Below are 18,230 nucleotides of genomic sequence, written 5' to 3' on the forward strand. Positions count from 1 at the left end.
TTTGGTGTGGGCTGAAGACACCAGTATGTGCAGTCTTTTTAGGACAAAGGATTTCAAGGTGTGTCTTGTATACTCCTATTGCTGTCCTCCATACAGTGTATGTGTGATGTGTGTATGTGGGGGCATGCGTTTGTGTCTGTCTGTCTGCACTAGGGACTCAACTCAGCTTACATATGTAAAGCACACACTCTTCCACTGAGCTGCATCCTCAGCCCACATCCTCCGCTTCCCTCAGTTATGAATATTGGAGGAAGGGCTAGAGAGGTGGCAGCTGTCAGCACCCCAGATGGAAGGCTCACACCCACCTATAACTCCAGCTCCAGGGGATTCCAATGCCTCTAGCTCCTTGAGCAAGTGTACTCCTGTGGACATGCCCCACCTCAACACACACACACACACACATCAAAAATGATAAAAATCTGAGGGTATATGCATTTAGTGCCAGTATTCAGGAGGCAGAGGTAGGTGGATTTCTGTGAGTTTGAGGGCAGTATAGTAGATTTCCTATATATATAACCCCTACCTGAAGTTCAACTGTTTCTATGTAAACACAGACCAGGAGATCATAAGCTTGAGAGGGAGCATAGGGAGGAGAGACAGAAAGAAGAGAAGGGGGTTAGGTGATATAAGTGTATTTTAATTTTTAAAATAAAAAATATGTTCTCAAATAAATAATTAAAAAATTTTAAGAGACTATTTCTGGCAACGGGATATAACTCATATAGTACAGTGCTTGCCTAGCTTGCAGGAGACCTCAGGGACAATTCCTGCTACCATAAAACAGCCTGGTACCACATGCCTGCAATCCCAGCCCTCCTTAGAGCAGGATCAGAAGTTTAAAGTCATCCTTAACTACACAGTAAGGTCAAGGCTAGAGTACCTGTCTTTTTTTTTTTTTTTTAAATCTGTATAATAGATTTTATTGGTATGTTAAAGATTTGTTAGTGGGACCCTGGCTACTTTAATTGAGCGTAACTGGGTTTGGAATCAGAAAGGAGCAGGACCTTGGAAGGACGCTGAGGCCCCTTTGTGACAAAGCATCGGGCTTTGAACAGGGTCATGGTGAGAAGTGGGAGAGGGTGCCAAAGATCACCTCCAAGGGCAGCGGCGCTGGGGCTGGGGGCCGTGGGACTGGGGGCAGGGCGTCTTCTTCGGAAGACTGGGAACTCTCCCCGTAAAGACCCGGGATGCCGACAGAGTAGCAGCAGGGGTTGGGGAGGGCCTAGTGACTCCTCACCCCTAAGGCCTTTCTCCTGTAAATGACTTTCTCCAGCACACCCCACCCCCACCTGAAGTTCAACTGTGGAGGTCGGTCCATCATCTGGGCTGCAGAACTTGGCTTCTTGAGTGGAGGCTACAGGGCAGGCTCCCAGCCTAGTGCAGGCCGGTGCATGGGGTTGGCTAGGAAAAGCAAGTAGTGCGTAGCTCCTGTTTCAGCTTCAATCCTCGCTGCTGAGTCCCAGAACTTAATCTAGGAAAACCGCAGATAAACTACTCTGAGCACGGTGTGTGTTTGTATGTTTTGTCTTGCTGGGGGAGGAGGGGTTGGCTGTTCACCAAATTCTGTAAGCCGTTTCTCCAGAGGAAAACTACGAACGTTCATCAGCCTTGGGCTTACTGTGTTTTCCCCTTTAACAGACTCTGACTTTGAGGCCTCAGGGCTCTACCCAGAACTCAGGACCAGCAGATGCTTGGGTCCCCTGCAGAGCTTTTGCTCAGTGGTAGAACCCTGGTCTAGGTGTGTGTGTGTGTAAAGGTAAGGTTCTCAGTTCCATCCCTAATCCCTCTAAACCAAGAGTCCAGTGGCTCATGCCTTTGAGCATAACATTTGAGAGGCCGAGGAGTTTATGTTCCTGGCCAGCTGGACCACAGGCTGTCTGAAGGAAGCAAACTCCAGCTGTGTGTACAATCCTAGCACTGGGCAGGCAGGGGAAGGAGCAAGTTGAGTTCAGCTTCCAATACCTAACAAATTTTTGGCAAACCTGGACTACTTAAGACTCTGTCTCAAAACAAAACTATAAGCTGGGCATGGGTGACTCACATCTTTAATCTCCATGCACTGTGGGAGGCACAGGCAGGCAGATCGCTGAGTCCAAGGCCAGCCTGGTCTAAAGAGTGAGTTCCAGGACAGCTGGGGCTAAACAGAGAAACCACCCAACCAATCAAACCTAACTTTCAGTACAGACACAACAAGAAGTGTCAGTGTGGCCTGTGTCCACACTTTGTCTCCCCTTACTTCCTCAGGATATGCAGGTGAAGGTCTCATTTTTTTTTTTTTAAAGATTTATTTATTATATGTAAGTACACTGTAGCTGTCTTCAGACACTCCAGAAGAGGGCGCCAGATCTCGTTACGGATGGTTGTGAGCCACCATGTGGTTGCTGGGATTTGAACTCTGGACCTTTGGAAGAGCAATCGGGTGCTCTTACCCACTGAGCCATCTCACCAGCCCCCGAAGGTCTCATTTGTATCAGTCAGGGAAGCCAATTATTAGCAGGAGCCAGGGGCTGCTCTGGGCCTGGAGCAGGCAGAACTCAAGACCCTTCTTCTAAATGTCGCTGCCTGGGACCCAGATGGGCTAGGGGTACAAAGTAGGCACGCTGGGCAGGCAGGGGTGTCCCACTAGGAGGATGTATGTGAGGTGAACAGGCCGAGGAGAGAACCACATTTTCCTGTCAGAGTTACCTGTTCCTGTCCTAGCTGCCACCACAGAAACTCAGAAGGAAGTAGTGGCCAGAGGCAGAGACATGGGCTTTGTCTCTCTATCTTTAGGGACACAACTGGCCCTTCCCCAAGTCCATGGAGGTCCTATTAGGGGTACTGGGGGGGGGGCTGTGGGGAGGGAGTTAGCCCTCCACGGTGTTGGGGCTGTGGATCAGCTAGGGCCCAGCCAGCTCGAGAGCCCAGCCCCTCCTGCATGAACAAGAATCCAGGCTGGGAAACCACAGTGGGAAAGAGATCCGGGAAATCTCAGCCAAGGACTCAGAGGAGAGAGGCAGAGGATGAAGAACGGGCGTGCCTGGACCCAGAACTGACGAGCTAAGGCAGTCCTGCTTCTGGGTCACACTGCCAGCAAGGCCTTTGCTTGCACTTCCTGGGTCTCTCCCCAGAGTCTGGTGGCAGGGCTCTTCCCAGCAGCTCACTGTGCAATGCCTCAGTCTGGCCCTCCTCCAAAGCAAGGACCCAGGGATAAAAGGATCACAGTGCTCACAACCCAGCAGGCAGCAGGCAGGGAGCACCTCCGGTCGGCCGGCCTCCACTTAGTTCTCATCTCAGCAATCACTCCTTAAATCTCCTGGGTCAAGGGGAACTTATTTGCAAGTTTTTGTCAAATGAGACAAAAGGGAACATGGGTGGACATTTCCCAGGAACTTCATCCTTCAGGAAATCCCCTGCTAGCTAATGCCAGGGAGGGCAGGCTGGTTTACTTTACACCAAAGGGAAGGATGGAAAGGGAGTTCCCAGGAAGCCACTTTCCCTAACAGGGCAGCATGCGTTCTCCCACCTCAGGTCATGCCCAAGGATGTAGTCTTACCCCGGAGTCTTTAGATGGAACCCTTCCCTCAGAACCTTCCGGGCAGAAGGGGACAGTAGATTTCTCATGGGCAAGCAGATTCTGCAAGTAGGTCCAGCCAGGCTCTAGGCAGTGCTAGGTGGGGAGGAGCTGGGGAGAGCTGAGGCTAGCCCAGGAATACTGAGGAAGAAGGATGGGAGAGATGCACAGGCCATGTTGCTGAGGCGCAGGCTCAGCTGACAGGTGTCTGCACCTGCTCAGCAGCTCCAGGATGCCAGGACTACCTACCCTGTTTCTGCCTCTGACTTCACAGGCCCTGGCTGGTGGTTACCCTGGGGAATGTGCATTCATCTCAGTCTCCAAGGTCTGGAGGCCCAGCCTAGCCTGACTACCGATCCCAGAAGAATCCCGTGCTAAGTACCACTCCTGCCTCACGTGGGTCCTCTCGGGGACCGGATGAGAGCACATTGGCTGAAGCTGAGCTCTAGAAGCTGAGCTGATCATTAGGTCACCTGTGTGAGAGGTGGACTATGATTCATTTGCCTTTTAAAATTAAATTTAAAAATCTGGTATCACAGCAACCTGACGTACAGAGGGGACATTCAGAGAAGGCCTGGTAACCCTATGTCTCAGCAGATGTGTAAGCTCAAGCTTGGCTAGATTCCTAACACGTCCAGTGAGGGAAAAATCTAGCAAGAAGCAGATGTCTAGGATCTTCATCAGGAGACATTCCGTGTGTATGTGTGTGCGTGCGTGCGTGCGTGCGTGCGTGTGCGTGTGTGTTTGTGTGTGTGCAAGTGCAGGTGCACATACACACATGCACTTGTATAACTGTTCTAAATAGAGATGACACTGAGAACTTCTGGATCTGAGTCCATGGATATCTTGAGAGACAAGCCGCAGAGACCTGGCTGTTTCTGTGTAGATGGGGTCAATCAGCCTGTGCTCCTGTGGTTGGGCAAACAGCAATATCATTTAGCACCAAACCAAGAGTTTCAGCTCAAGGAGAGAAGCGGGGCTCTAAGCATCTCAGGAGTCCTCCAAAGCACAGGGCATGCATGTTTCTGAGTCTGCCTTCTCTGAACACTGGCACTTTGCACCTGCCATCTTGGATTGGTAGGACATCATTTCTTCTCTGTTCTATGTGCACACTTACAAGCTGCTCTCCTTGTCCATGCAGCTCCAGGTCCAAGGTTATGTTCCTGACCTTGGCCTTGGCAAGCGCTAGATTAGCAAGCAAGCAGAGGGCTGCAAGCAGACATCTGTTCTGAAAGAAAAGCTGGCTTCCAAAGTGACTCTGCCCAGGACAGGGCATTGGTCACTAGTCCTAGAACGTAGGAAATGATGAGGACACATGATTAACTGCTAGGAAATGAGACGTGTGACATAATACCCTTCCTAGCCCAGAGTCCCTGAAGATACAGGGTCAAGAGGCCAGGCACCAGACGTCACAGGCACAGCCTGCCAGATTCACCACTGGGTAGGACTGGGCAGGCCACCCTATTCTGCAAACGAAAGTGATGGGCCATGTGGGTGGGTGGAGCCCTGAAAATGGAACAGTGATGCGGCCACTTTAGGGTGAGAGAGGACAGGCTGGCAGCATCTAGACAGGAACAGGACTTCCTGCTCAGCTGCTGGGAACAAGCACTAAGTGAAAAGTTGCTCTTAGGACCCCAGCTGGGTCCAGAGATGGGAGGGAGGAATCTTCCCAGGGTGCTAGAGGATCTGAGAGGCCCAGGATGTACCCATATACCCCCGCAGCACCCCCCCCCCGACATTTCCTCAGTGTGAACCTGAGCTGTTCTAACTTCCCAGAAAATAAGCTCTGAGACCTCTCACAGTGGGATCCTCTTGTAAGTTCCATTTCAACTTTGAGAATGGGCCCTGAGGGTTCCTGCTCTGAGGACTGGGTGGGAGCTGGGAAGCTCTGGCACAGGAGATAGGGGTGGGACATAATATTCAGGAAGGCTGAGGGCATGTCTAAAGTGCTGCCATCCTGACAGCTGGACTACAGCACACGTGTCTCCCTAGGGAGGAACCTCGGGACTATGAGCAAATCCTTGGGAGAGTGATGCCACCCTGCCCACCCTTCCTCTCTGGGTTCCTGGGGTGGGGGCTAGGGCAAGTAAGATGATAGGCAGCTGCTTCTCCCGCTGGGACCAGAGACCCTGATCCCACAGGAGTCTAGGCAGAAAACCTAGCTCTGCCCGTAATCTCTTGCTGCAGGAGTCTGTGTGTGTGAGTCCAGGTTTACACATGTGCGTGCATATCAGCATGTGGGCCTGAGGGCATGAGTGAGCATGTGAAGCTCTTCGAAGAGTAACTGGAACTGGCCATCTGTAAAGAGAGCTGGTTTCTCTCAAAACCCATGACAAGAACAGGGCGTACTATACAGCCCAAAGTTTCTAGGTACCTAGGACACACCCCTTCCTTTGTAAGAGTGGCCTAGCTTCCTGTCCCCTACATTTAGGCCAAACTGTTCCATGGTGGTGTCTACAGAGTTGACTCCAGCAGAATACATGTGACCTGGAGCAGCCAATCATGGTCCACACCAAGCCAGTGAGACTTGACTCTGGGACAGATGCTCTTTCTTTAGCCCTGGCCAGGGTGGCCGAGGAAAAGGAGGTCAACCCAGGGTTTCCCACAAAGGCAACAGGGAACCTCTCTGGGAATGCACCATAGGGTACAGGCAAGCATTGGGGAAAGTGACACTGGGGTTTTGTCACACTGTGCATGTAACCCTGGGTTCACCGAAGTCTGGGTCATCTAAAGAGGTGCAGCAAGGACAAAGAGAAGGGATTGAAGGGATGAAAGGCAGGCAGCAGCCAGCAGCCAAGAGGCAGCACTTAGAGCATGCTCCTACAACCCAGTCTGGGTTAATTCAGGCCTGGCAGAGGGAGAGAAGCCAGCAGCCAGGCTGGGAGTGGGGCTGGTGGGGAAGATACCTGGCATGGCTTATTTCTGCTCAGGTTGGGCATTTCAATGGAGGCCTGGGGCTAAAGCTGACTTGGGACCCTGCTGAGGAAAGCATCTCTGTTTATGTTCATGAAGGGAGTGCACAGGCCATAGGGGTATGTGAACTGTTAGGACCCAGGGTTCAACAGACATCAAGTAGAAGACAGGAAGATGCACTGCCAAGGCTATCAGCATGCAGGGTGCTGGGGTTTGATCTCAGGGCTGTAGGTGATGGGGCAGAGGTTTCAGGTGGCCAAGATTGAGAATGATATAACAGGTCTGAAGGTAACCTACAGAGCGCCCGGAGAAGTGGAGACACTTAGGTAAGAGCTGCAGGACAAGCTGAGGAGGCACTTGCGGGAAAGCAACCCTTAGGGCCCTCCAGAGCCCAGGGCTGACTGGGGTGAAGGAGCTAGCAGGCCAACCCTCCAGCGGGCTGGGCTTAAATAAAAGCTCCCTGGACTCCACCCTGCCTCCTGGGCTTCACCCTGTCCCTGCAAGCCTGGCTCATGTTCTTGCAAAGAACCATGAGTTCTGGGAAGAAGGCAAAGCTGGCCCGAGCCCGGGCCCTGGTCTACAGGTTCCTAGACGTGCATGTAGTTCAACTCTCTCACAGGGTCAGCTTCTCGGAGGCCCAGGTTTCTGACAAAATACAGCTGATGCTCCTCATTTTGGAGGAAGGAAGACGGAACAGAACCACAAGCCAGCCAGGGAAGAACTAAGGAGTCTTCATGTCTATTTTCTGTTCCTCAAATCCAATTTCCTCCCAGCTCTCCTAACCCTGGCCTGACCCAAGTTTACAGCACTGTGTGTGGGGCCAAGTACTGCATTTTCAGGTGGCAAAGTGGGGAGAGGCTCCAGGATCCACTTGTCTTTGAAGACTAAGATGACACAGGTTCAAGCCAAGCCCAAGGGAATACAAATCCCTTTTGTTGGGGTTAGAAGTGCCAGCAAGAGAGACCAGAAACGAGCACAGAGATGCCAGAGAGCGGCTCCCCCTGTCCTGTCCCTGCAGTGAGAGATGCCAGAGAGGGGCTCCCCCTGTCCTGTCCCTGCAGTGAGAGTTGGCCTCTCCCACCACAGCCTTCCATTAAGGCAGTTCTTGTCAGGGTCAGCCAGCACAGGGACAGACAGCTGCAGTTGCAGCAGAAAAAGCAGCAAAACTTGTTCACCAAGTCTCTCAACACACCTGGCACACCACAAGGGTTTATAGGAGACACACACAGGGCATTGCACACAAACACACGGCAGGCCCACGCCCTGCACAGGCTGGGCAGACACACACCTCTGTAGAGCTGCAGCTGGAGCCCATCCCCAGCATCACTGGAGTGCGTACACACACACACACACACACACACACACACACTCACACCATAATATCATTTCTTTGCAAACACTGCTCCTCCATAAACAAGCTTCTCTGAGGCCTCTGTGGCACACACAAGCCTACCTGCAAGTGACCCTTACATGAAGGGAATACCCCTGCAGGAGGCTGACCCATGTACAGTCCTCAGTGAGCCTCAAGCTGCCATCCTTGGAAGGCATCCACTGACATGCTGAGAGGAGGCACATTTGGGGTGGGGGAGGGGATGAGGGTAGGGGGGGAGGCAAGTTCCCAGTGCCAAGTTGGCTTCCTTATCCTTAGTTTTCATTCCACAATGGAAGACAGTTTAACCTCCTCAGATTTAACCAACTAGAGAGACACTCCCATCCTACCTTTAAGATTCTGGTTCCCTATACCTCCCATATCTCTCAGGTGGAAACTCTCCTTAATACAGCATCCTGGCTGTGAGGTAGCTCAGTAGCAAGCATATGCTTAGCATGTGACCAGGCATCATGACACTCAGTAGTATCAGAGAAAAAGTACAAGTATGTATATCTACATGTACTACATACATATACATATATATATACACATACATATGTATATATACACTTCTGCATATAAATGTATATGTATACATACATAGGAACAGACAGGGAAGAAAAGGCACAACTTAGTTGAAAGCTATGGTTAAACAGGAACAAGAAACATAAGGGCAGATTTAACAAGACCAAAACATCAGCCATCTCTGTAAAAGGGAATGGGTCCCAACTCAACTCTGACTGAACACAATATATATAACTAGGCCACATCTGGCCACATGCAGATGACACTTTCCATACTTGAAAGCAAATACCCCAGTAGACCCTAGCACTGGACTGGAGGGCTGAGCCTGTAGACTGGAGGAGAAAACCGAGTCAAGTTATGCAATGTTTGTCTGCCTGCAGCCAGAAGGCCAGTCTCACGGGGACCTGGGAAGAAGCTGTCTCTGGCAGAATCATGTCCATGGGCCAAAAGGAAGCCCTGAGAAGCCAGCCCTCCTGTTGCTCTCCTCTCCTCTGTGTAAGCACTGGCACCTCCTACCTGGAGCTGACAGGAGGCCTGTCAGCCTCGAGCATCTTTTCACCTAGATGTTTACCCTACCCTGGGTCAACCCAGCCCACACCAGGTGAGCCCAGGCATAGACAGCCAGCGAGGAGATCAGCACTCTATATAAATATTTTGAGACGGTGTCTTGTTATGTTGTCCCTGCTGGAATTGAACTCATGGGATTGAAGAATGAACTCCAACCAGCTTCCCCCAGTTTCCTAAATAGCCTGGACTACAGGTTCTAGGCACACTTTAAAATGCTGAGTCCTCTAACCCTCTAATGCTCCTCCATATTTTTGGTAGTGACCTCGCATAAGCTAGGTAAGCAGGAACTCCTGAGTCAGGCTCCAGCCCTCCACAGAAAGCCTGACTTTTCAAACGTATTTTTGTCTGTGCTAGTAGCGTGTTCAGTGACTTTGACCCTGCTAGGACAAACAGTCTGCTTGGGAACCCAAGCTGCCTCTGCCTCCAGTGCAGCTCACTCCTCCTCCCTGCCCCCACACAATGGAAGCCTGAGCAGTTACTTCTTTTGTTAAAGTACTTGGTGGTTAGCTTTCCCAGACAGCAACCTTACTAACTTATAATTACCAACAATGCCCTGTGATTGGCTCTCTCATTACCCAAGATAACACTTCTGAAGTCCAGGGTTCCATAAATGCTGTGGTCTTAATGATACAAGAACATTAAGGCAGAGAGGGCAGGAGAGCAGAGGGCCAGAGCAGAGCAGAACAGGAGAGGGCTCAAACACATTTATTTGTTCAGTTTTTCATTTAGTGGCAAAAACATGCAATGTTGAGACACATAGCTGTCCACAATCCAGCCAGACAGCCAGACGTGCAAAGGGACAACGGTGGGGCCTCGTTGTGCCCACATATCTTCCCTGAAGGAAAGAGAAGGGTTAGGCAGCCTGCGGCAAGTGAGAGGAGGTGAGAAGAGCAGAAGAAGAGCCTGCAGAAGTGTTTATTTGCAGGGTTGGCTTAGGGCTGTAACCCCTGCAGTTTTGAGCAGGAAATCTCCCAGACAGGAGTGAGTTTAGCGTGGGATAGGCAGAAGCTCAGCATGGTGGCCCCAGAGGCTGAGAAGAAGCCATCTCCTTCATGCAGGATCACCTCCAGTTGACCTCAACTCTGGCCTCAGTTTCCCCATTGCACTTGAGAAGCAAAACAGCAAAGACTTTGAGCTTTGGGGATGAAAGGCTGCTCCATCCCAGACCACTACTCCCTGTAAAATAGGGCGGATGACGCCGCTGCTCATTTTGGCTGCTGAGTAGCCCCATCACATCTTTGAAGATGAAACATGCTCAGGCCTAATGAGGAGTCAGTAGGCTGAGGTGGGGTGGGACCTAGTCACCTGCCTGGCCCCTCCCTGCCATCACCGCACTCAGCCCAGGCACGGACCTGGAATCATGTCACACTTCTCTACCCTGGCAATCCACTAGACCCCATGCCCACTACGCACATACCCGATGTCCCTGCCTCTCCTGTCCCCTCCCCTGCTTGCCTCTGCCCTTGGTTGCTTCACTGCCTGGGGCTCTGCGAGCCGCCCCTGCCCTGCCCTCCCTCCCCCTGCCCTTTCTATCGTCCCCAGCCAGTATACTCTTTGCTTGGGGGCCTGAACACCCTGGGTGTGCTGCTCTCCTCTTCCCCAGCTTTAAGGTGAAACTCATCATTTCCAATAGGCAACCAAGAAGGAGAGGTGGCTGTGCACCAAGTGCAGGCGTCCGCAGCCTGCTTACTTTCCCATCCAGCGACTACAATCCACACACCTGCAAGCTATCAGCAGGTCAGAAATGTGGTGAGCCCCGAGGAAGCCTGGGGCCTGGAAGGAGCCACACCCCTGCTGGGTGAGGCTGTAGCCTGACCCCCAAGACTCCTTCCTGGAAGCCAGACAGTCTGCCTCAGGTAGCCCAGACAGCAGCCTCGTCTTCCTTTTTCCTCTATTCCTCTTCTCAAGTATCCAGCTATGGCTGCCTACCTACCCAGATGCTGATCCCAACTCCTTTCTACAGCCCCCTAAGCTTACTGGGAAACATCTTGCAAAGGAAGAGAGGCATTCAGATGGTACCCACCTTCCAGGGAGATGTCGCCTTGTAAAAGCACTGATAGGAATCCCAAGGCAAAGATAATGCACCCTGCATGGTCTGGAAGGGGAGCAGGGAGCGTGCACCTAGGGATTATCCCATCTTCTTAATGGCTCGTTTGTGTTCATTAGGTAATTAACTCACTTATCTGATTCTCAGAGTGATGCCCAAAGGCTGGACTGCTGGACTGTTAACGCTCAAGTTCAGGACTGACACTTCTGAATCCCACCTTCCTGAAAGTAACGACCCTTATCTCTAGTCTTCATTATTATTTCTAGTCTCTAGTGATAGAAGAGCCCATGGAGATCCATTTGGAAGCCCCCATGCCCGCCGTGGTCCCTGCTCTGAAACTAACCGAGAGAACACACAGGCCTCTGCTATTACTGATCCTAACCTCCTGAACCAGGGAACCTCAGTGCCCTTGACTTGCACTCAAATTTGGTGGCTTTCAGGAAAGCTGGTCAATGCTTGGAAGAACTTATGTGGAAGAACTGGGGAAAGGTCAAGGCCTAAGCCTTGTCAACATTAGTGGAAATAAGCAGAGAGGTTGGGCATAGCTCTCTTGGTCTGTCCGTGCCCATAGCTTCACCTACGCCTACATGCACGGGTGGGTATGGGTGCTAATGGAAGGGTTTGGAAGAATACTGAGCGCCTCCTCCTCATACAGAGGGCACCCTCTCAGTTGGTCTGTTTAGATGGAGACTCCCCATAATGTGGCTTGTGGTTCTGGAAGGGCCCACAGGCTGTACAATGGGAACCACCCCACCTTCCCCGCTAACAGGGGCAGCAGGGTTAGTGAAGGCAGGCAGGGCCTGAGGTACTCACCTTGTAGTCTAGCTCAGCACTGGCCTTTGAGTATTGCCCTAGACTGGATGGCAAGGTTTCAATGCCCAGACACTGCCTGAGGGACGAAGGCCTCATGAGGCTGAGCTGCTGGCTGAGCAGGGCTAGCTGGGGAGAAGAAAGGAGACTGAGCGTGTGCACACGTGTCCTCGCAGGACACACTCAACTCGTGGCCAAGGCTCAGAGCCCCGGCTTCCAGGTCAGAATCCACCTCTTACTTATGAGCCATGACCTTTGGGTATTTTGTCCCTAAAGCGGTCCATACCCCTTCTTCCTAGGAGGAGGGACATGTAAATGGACATGCCTGCACACACATGCGCATGCACACACACACACACACACACAGTGAGCCCTGTGATGAATTAGGAAGCTCCCCTGAAGCTTAAGGGTTTAACTTAATTCCTTGGAAAACCAGGACTAAGAAAGAGATTCCCTCTGCCAGTGAGTAGGACCTCAGCCCATAGCACACTCTCCCCTGCATCCCTTTCCTGTCCCTTGACTTGTGGCTGTGACATATTCAATCCATGTGTCCTCAGCTATGTCTGTCCATCCTGTGAGCCATGACCACAACTTCTCTGCCTGCCTGTCCCCAAGTCCTCTTCAACCGTACCTCACTCTTCCCTCCCGGGAATTCCTACTATTGTCTTCTAAGCCATAAGGAACTTAGAACAGGAGAGTCTCCCACAATATAATAATATCCACCAATACCAACAGCACTGTGTGTTTGAAACAAGGTCTCCTCTGCATTCCAAGCTGGCTAATCTTTGTGACCCACCCAGGTCTGCCTCCGGAATGCTGGGATTAGGAAGCTCATACCACCAGGCCTACCATCACTTTTAATTTATTATTATTATTATTATATCCTGGGGATTGAACTCAGTTCATCAAGCTTGGCGGCAAGTGCCTCTCTAGAGTGACAGCCATTTCACTAGCACATTTTAATTATATTTATAGATAGGGACCTGCCTGCCATGGTTCCTGGCTGGCCTGGTACTTCCTACGTACACTAGGCTGGCCTCAGACTTCCAGCCATCTTTCCACCTCAGCCTCCTGAGTGCCAGGGATGTGTGCCTGGTCCAGCTCTGTTTCATTTCCTAAAACACTGTACTATTTTCTTGTCTAACAAAATAACCAATAATTCACTCTCATCCATTATCTATATTCTCAGTCTCAGAAACACCCTCTCAGTTGGTCTGTTTAGATGGAGACTCCCCATAATGTCTACATGGAGATATGGTCATGTGTGAATCTACCAAGTGCCCCACCTCCTGCTTAGCTTTGAAGACACAGCCCAACCCCTTCTAGGGAACCTGCAGCTAGCCCCTCCCTCTAGTCACCCCAAACATGGGTTTGGGAAGTCTAGACAGGGTCCCAACAAGGGCTGCCCAGATGCTAGGCCATGGCTGGGTAGAGGCAGGCAGGCCCCAGTCCTTGCCCCTCTAAGGCATCCATATGCAACCCCAGGATTGGGGGAGGGTGGAGGATGCGGATGAAGGAGCAACAACAGGGTAGCAAGAGGACAGACTGCTTAGATCCAGCAGGTGCAGTGTGGCTACAGGCCAGAGAGCTGAGCCCCTAGCCCAACTCCTGTGCCCAGCCGGGTGGGGTGGCACAGCGCACCTGGCTTCCTCCTGACTCACCACCAGCACCTGCTCTGCACTTCAGCTGCCCTCCAACCTTGGAAGCCTTGGAGAACAGCTGGGCAGGGAGGAGGCAGGGGAGGGGCTAGGAGTCAGGCTGGCTTTGGCTCCTGGAAGGCCGCCAGGCCTTCTCTGCAAAGCAGAAAGAAGGCAGCAGAAAAAGAGGGGAAGGTCTAGGCAGATATAGCTTCCATCTGAAGCTGCACTGGGAGCAGCATTGCCTTGCGCCCGCCTTCTAAGTCTGGGGATAATTTTCAAAACAGCCCTGGTCTTTAGCACGCTGGAGGCTCACAGCTGTGCAAGCACAGAGCTGCCCCGCCCTGCTTCCAAATCCACACCCCCAGAGTGACTGAAGGCCTGCTTCATCAGAGCTAAGACCCTCCCTGCTCTAGGCAGTGGGGGCAGGGCTGGCACCGAGAGCAGGCCGAGCACTTGCTCATGGTTGTGTTTTTCCTCTCGCTCCAGGAAAGCAGCTTGGTGGTGCTTCGGTGCACTCTTGCAATCTGGTCTCAGATTCGCTTTTGTTTCCCGAATCGCCCCGCCCCCACGTACCACCCTCTCTCAGGGATTAGGGCTTTTCTGGTCCCTAAAAGTCCTGTAGAGGGAGGGTCAGGACCAGACCAACCTTGTCTCCACCCCACCCCCACCTCCACTGTAGAGTGCCGACTCAGCAAACGCTCAGCCCATTAGGACAGACACCTCAGGCAGGGGAAGCTGTGAACATCACCCAGGACAGGCCTCCACTGGCCTTCCTCCTGGCAGGAAGAGGCAGAAGAGATCCTGGCAAAGCAATTGTCTACAACAGCATGTAGCTCTTGCTCTCAAATCCTGGCAGTGGCTCCAATTTGCACAGGAGAAGTGGCTGTGAGGCACTAGGAGGTCCAAAGTGACCTGCTGTTGCTCTCTGGAGCCTGAGCCCTTATCTGGCTTCAGTGCAGATACTGACAGTGCAGGACTGCCCCCTCCTTGGCCCTAGTCCACTGTCACATCTAACCTACAGCTACACCACCTGCGCTTACGCTCTTGCCATCTCCCATCCTGCAGGGTTTTTGTTGTTGTTGTTGTTGTTTTTCTATAGCACCACTTACTCTCCACCAGGCATAGAATTCATGTGCTTAAGTGTCTTATCAGGCCCTCCTTGGCTATGAGGTCAGGACTGTCAGCATTGCCTTCTCCTGCAGTGTCCACAGGGCCAAGCACCATGCCTGGCACATGGCCGATGCTTATTAAGTATTCATTAGACAAGTGAATGGCTAAATAGCAGGTTAGGACATTAATTAACTGTTTCCTAGGAGATTCAAACTTTTGTATCCCATTCAAAGCCCTTGTTTTCCAAATTTCAAGACATGTTTTGGGGCTGGATGTGGTGGCGCGTGCTGCTAATTCCAGCACTTGGAAGACAGAAGGAGGGCGGGCAGACCTCTGAGTTTGAGGCCAGTCTGGTCTACACAGCAAGTTCCAGGACAGCTAGGATTACATAGAAAAACTCTATCTCAAAATTAAAAAACAAAACAAAACAAAAACAAAAACCATTTGACCGAAGTAGTTTGTTGCCAGCCATGGTGGCACATGCTTGTGAAGCAGATGCAGGAGGATCTCAAATTCAAGAGCAAATGGCTTCATAGCAAGTCTCCAAACACGACAGCTCAGAGGGTAGAGGTGCTTGGTGCCAAGCCTGAGTAACTTGAGTTCGATCCTTGCATGCAGCAAGTGGAAGGAGACCAGCATGGCCTCCTGCATGCTGTCCTCTGACCTCCACGCAATAAACACACACTTATTTTAACAAATAGTTTGCCTTGTTTCTGTGTTGCAAGAGGCTGGTATAAGAAACAAACTCCTGGTTTCCTCCCAAACCTGTTCCACCTGCACTGTGCCCAGCTGGGCTGGGGAGAACCTGTCTCTAGTCTGGGGGACTCCCACCTACCTCCCCCTAGCCCTGCTGGCTGCCCTTAGGAAGCGCCTTGGCATCTGGGCACTACTCTGCTGCTATCCCTGAGACCAGCTGCCCCTGGCCCTGCCCCTGGAGAATGATAGGCTCCCCCTCCCGACAGTGTGGTCTTCACACAGCAGCGAGCCAGTTCAGTTGTGAAGCTGCAGCCATCAGTAGCTGTCCTTTCTCCTTGGGCTCTGGCTGTCACTCCCCTTCTGACCCGGCCTCTGTTAGCCACCCTCATCCCTACTCTAACTGTCCCTTCCTGACCTTGGAGCCTTTGTAATCGCTGTTTCCTTTGCTGGAAGTGACCCCCGCTCACCCACCCAAAGGAAACCTTGCTTCCTACAGCTCTGTGCAAAAATGTCCCCTCTGTCTCTTTGCCCTCGTAGGACTGCACCTGCCCAACGCTGCATCTCCTTTCTGGCTTTTTCTCTGCAACTCTTGCCATCTCTGCAAGTTCACCCCAAATGTTACTTTTTCCTTGGTGCCTTTGTTGGCCTGCTTGGCCTATGATTATTGTAGGAGAGGAACTTCATTTGATTCAGGTTGTTCCTGTGCAGGCCAGACTCTAGAGCACACTGGAACCTGAAGCCAAACAGAGACTGTTTCTGAAGTATTCCCAGTATTTCAATGGAACAGTAGGAATTACTGGTCCAACCTGGGACTCTCCTGGAAGATCAAAGTGCTGAGTGATTACTGTCTACCTGCCTGCTGTCTCTCACACCCAGCTCTCTAACTCTGTCTGCTTCTGGAGCTCAGGCTGTGGTTTAAGGCAGGGGCAGAAGGAGGGTGAGCAGCCTGGGTACTGAGAACCCTTCAAGCCCCATGCCTCTTGCTTCTACAAGTCACCCCAGAAGACCTTTCACAATGGTCTAAGCTGCCAAATTCCAGGGGTTGGGCTGGAGAGGTTGAAGTGGCATGCTGCAGTGGTCAATGGTACAGTTCTAGTCCCCACTCCACCTCTGCCCTGCCTTCTGGTCCTGGAGAGCGTCCCTGACTCACTTTCCTCAGTTATAACACCTGGATAGAGTAGGAGCCTTCCAGCCCCAGGTTTTGAGGAAGGCAAGTACTAAGAGCAGCACTCAGAACACAGTGAGAGCCACTGGGTGGATGCAAGCATTACAGGTGGGAAGAGGTCAGTGCACAACCCCAGCTAGGACAAGACCCAGCCAGGGACTGCTGTGTGGAGGCATCATGGCTGGCTGTGGGGCTAAGGTGGTCCTCTGAAGCCAAGCATGAGAAATGGGTGCAATAGGTCAGACTGCGAAGGCAAGTGTCTGGTCACCAGACACCAGGATGAGCTGATGAGATCTGAACACACCTGCTGGGCCTTCCTCTCTCTAGAACCACCGAGGTGAGGTTCCGGCTCCTGCTCCTCCAGGCAGTCCGCCCAGCAAGCATGGGCTCATCCACAAGCCTAGCCTCAGGCAGTGTTAGTCACCCAGGTCACAGCTAGCCGCCTCACCCTCTTCTGGAGCTGTCTGGTTTTGTCACACCTGGTGTCTGAGGCTGAGCCGTTTCCTAGTCAGTGTGTACGGAGCAGACAGGTATACAATTGGGCCCACAGTGCTCACAAGCAGGCAGGTGTAGGAAATGACATAGAGTGAGGAAGCTGAGCCCTGTTCCTCTTGCCTCCAAGGCCTTCCTAACCTTCTTAACCTTCCTAACCCTGCATTCTTGCTTGTTGCAGAGACCTCCTGAGCTAGCTCCTGACTAAGCAAACAGAACTCACAACTTGCCTCCCTCCCTGTGGCCCCACTCCAGGCTCCCTGCATAGTCTCAGGCCAAGAAAACCTACCAAGCCTTGAAACAGGCCCACCTTTGAGTCACTGCTAACACAGCTTCTGGGCACGACGCCCCAGGGACCTACCTTCCTTCGAGTCCTGACTTCCCTCCTCTTCCATCACGCTGCCATGGTGGATGTATCTCAGCTGTGCCCGTTCCTAACTTCCTAACCTTCTGCCCTCCCTTCTTCAGTCACTGCAGTGACCTCTGCGGGGCCATGCCCTCCCTCCCAATGATGGCTTCTGGAGCATCCTCTCCTTGGGTACCCTGACACTCACGTGGCTCTTTCTTTATCCCACAAGCATTACACTGTCTTCCTGGGCTGAGGGTCAATGGAGAGCAAGCAGACATCACTGATTTCCGACTCTCAGGAGCCCCAGTGATTTCTGCCTGGGAACAGGAGTGTGGGCAACATAACACAGACACTAGACAAGCAAGGGAGGGTGGCAGACAGGGCCAGCAGGCTTCCCTGAAATGACATGTTAGCTGAGTAGGAATGTCATGTTTCTGCCATGCTAGGGTGAAAGTGTTCGAGGCTGGGGGGCGGTGGGGAGTGGGCTGAAGCGAGAGCCAGGCCCTGCCCCCTCCTTCCAACCTAACCAACAATTCTTAGCTCCCTTACAAAAACTTGGCTTTAGTTCTTGAGCTACCTGGCTTGAGGCTGTGCTGAGCAGACCTTTTCCTGCTCCTGACCACTCAGTGCTGACCCTGAAACTGCAAGAACCCTAGGCAGATTGCCTAGGGGAGGCAAGAGGCTTTCTACTGCCTAGCTTATCCTTGTATCCTACGGAGGCCATGGCCTTTGCGTTAACAGGTGGTGACAGAGTTCCTCAGAGAGGAGTAGGGAGAAGCCAGGAGGACTCACCCCTGCTGCCCCAGGGACATCTAACCCTGGAATGGGGGGCCCTGGTAGGAGCAGCTCTAATAGTATTTCTTTCTGTCTTTATTGTTCTGTCTACAAAAAATCATGGACAGCCGGGCGTGGTGGCACACACCTTTAATCCCAGCACTTGGGAGATAGAGGCAGGCGGATTTCTGAGTTCGAGGCCAGCCTGGTCTACAAAGTG

At 52.1% G+C, this 18,230-nt stretch overlaps 1 protein-coding gene across 3 annotated transcripts in view; it reads right to left on the bottom strand.

Moving 5' to 3' along the window:
- Window positions 1-18,230, bottom strand: part of Fam178b (family with sequence similarity 178 member B) — a 123,076-nt gene that overhangs the window by 4,174 nt on the left and 100,672 nt on the right. For 2 of the 3 annotated variants that reach the window (XM_021158087.1, XM_021158105.1), the window contains one exon: window positions 11,788-11,913. In XM_021158087.1, the coding sequence (XP_021013746.1) occupies window positions 11,788-11,913 (126 nt within the window). Of the gene's footprint in view, window positions 1-9,627; window positions 9,763-11,787; window positions 11,914-18,230 lie in introns of those variants that run through there. The other variant, XM_021158096.1, reaches the window with a different exon arrangement.

Source organism: Mus caroli, chromosome 1, assembly GCF_900094665.2.
Source record: "Mus caroli chromosome 1, CAROLI_EIJ_v1.1, whole genome shotgun sequence".
NCBI lineage: Eukaryota > Metazoa > Chordata > Mammalia > Rodentia > Muridae > Mus > Mus caroli.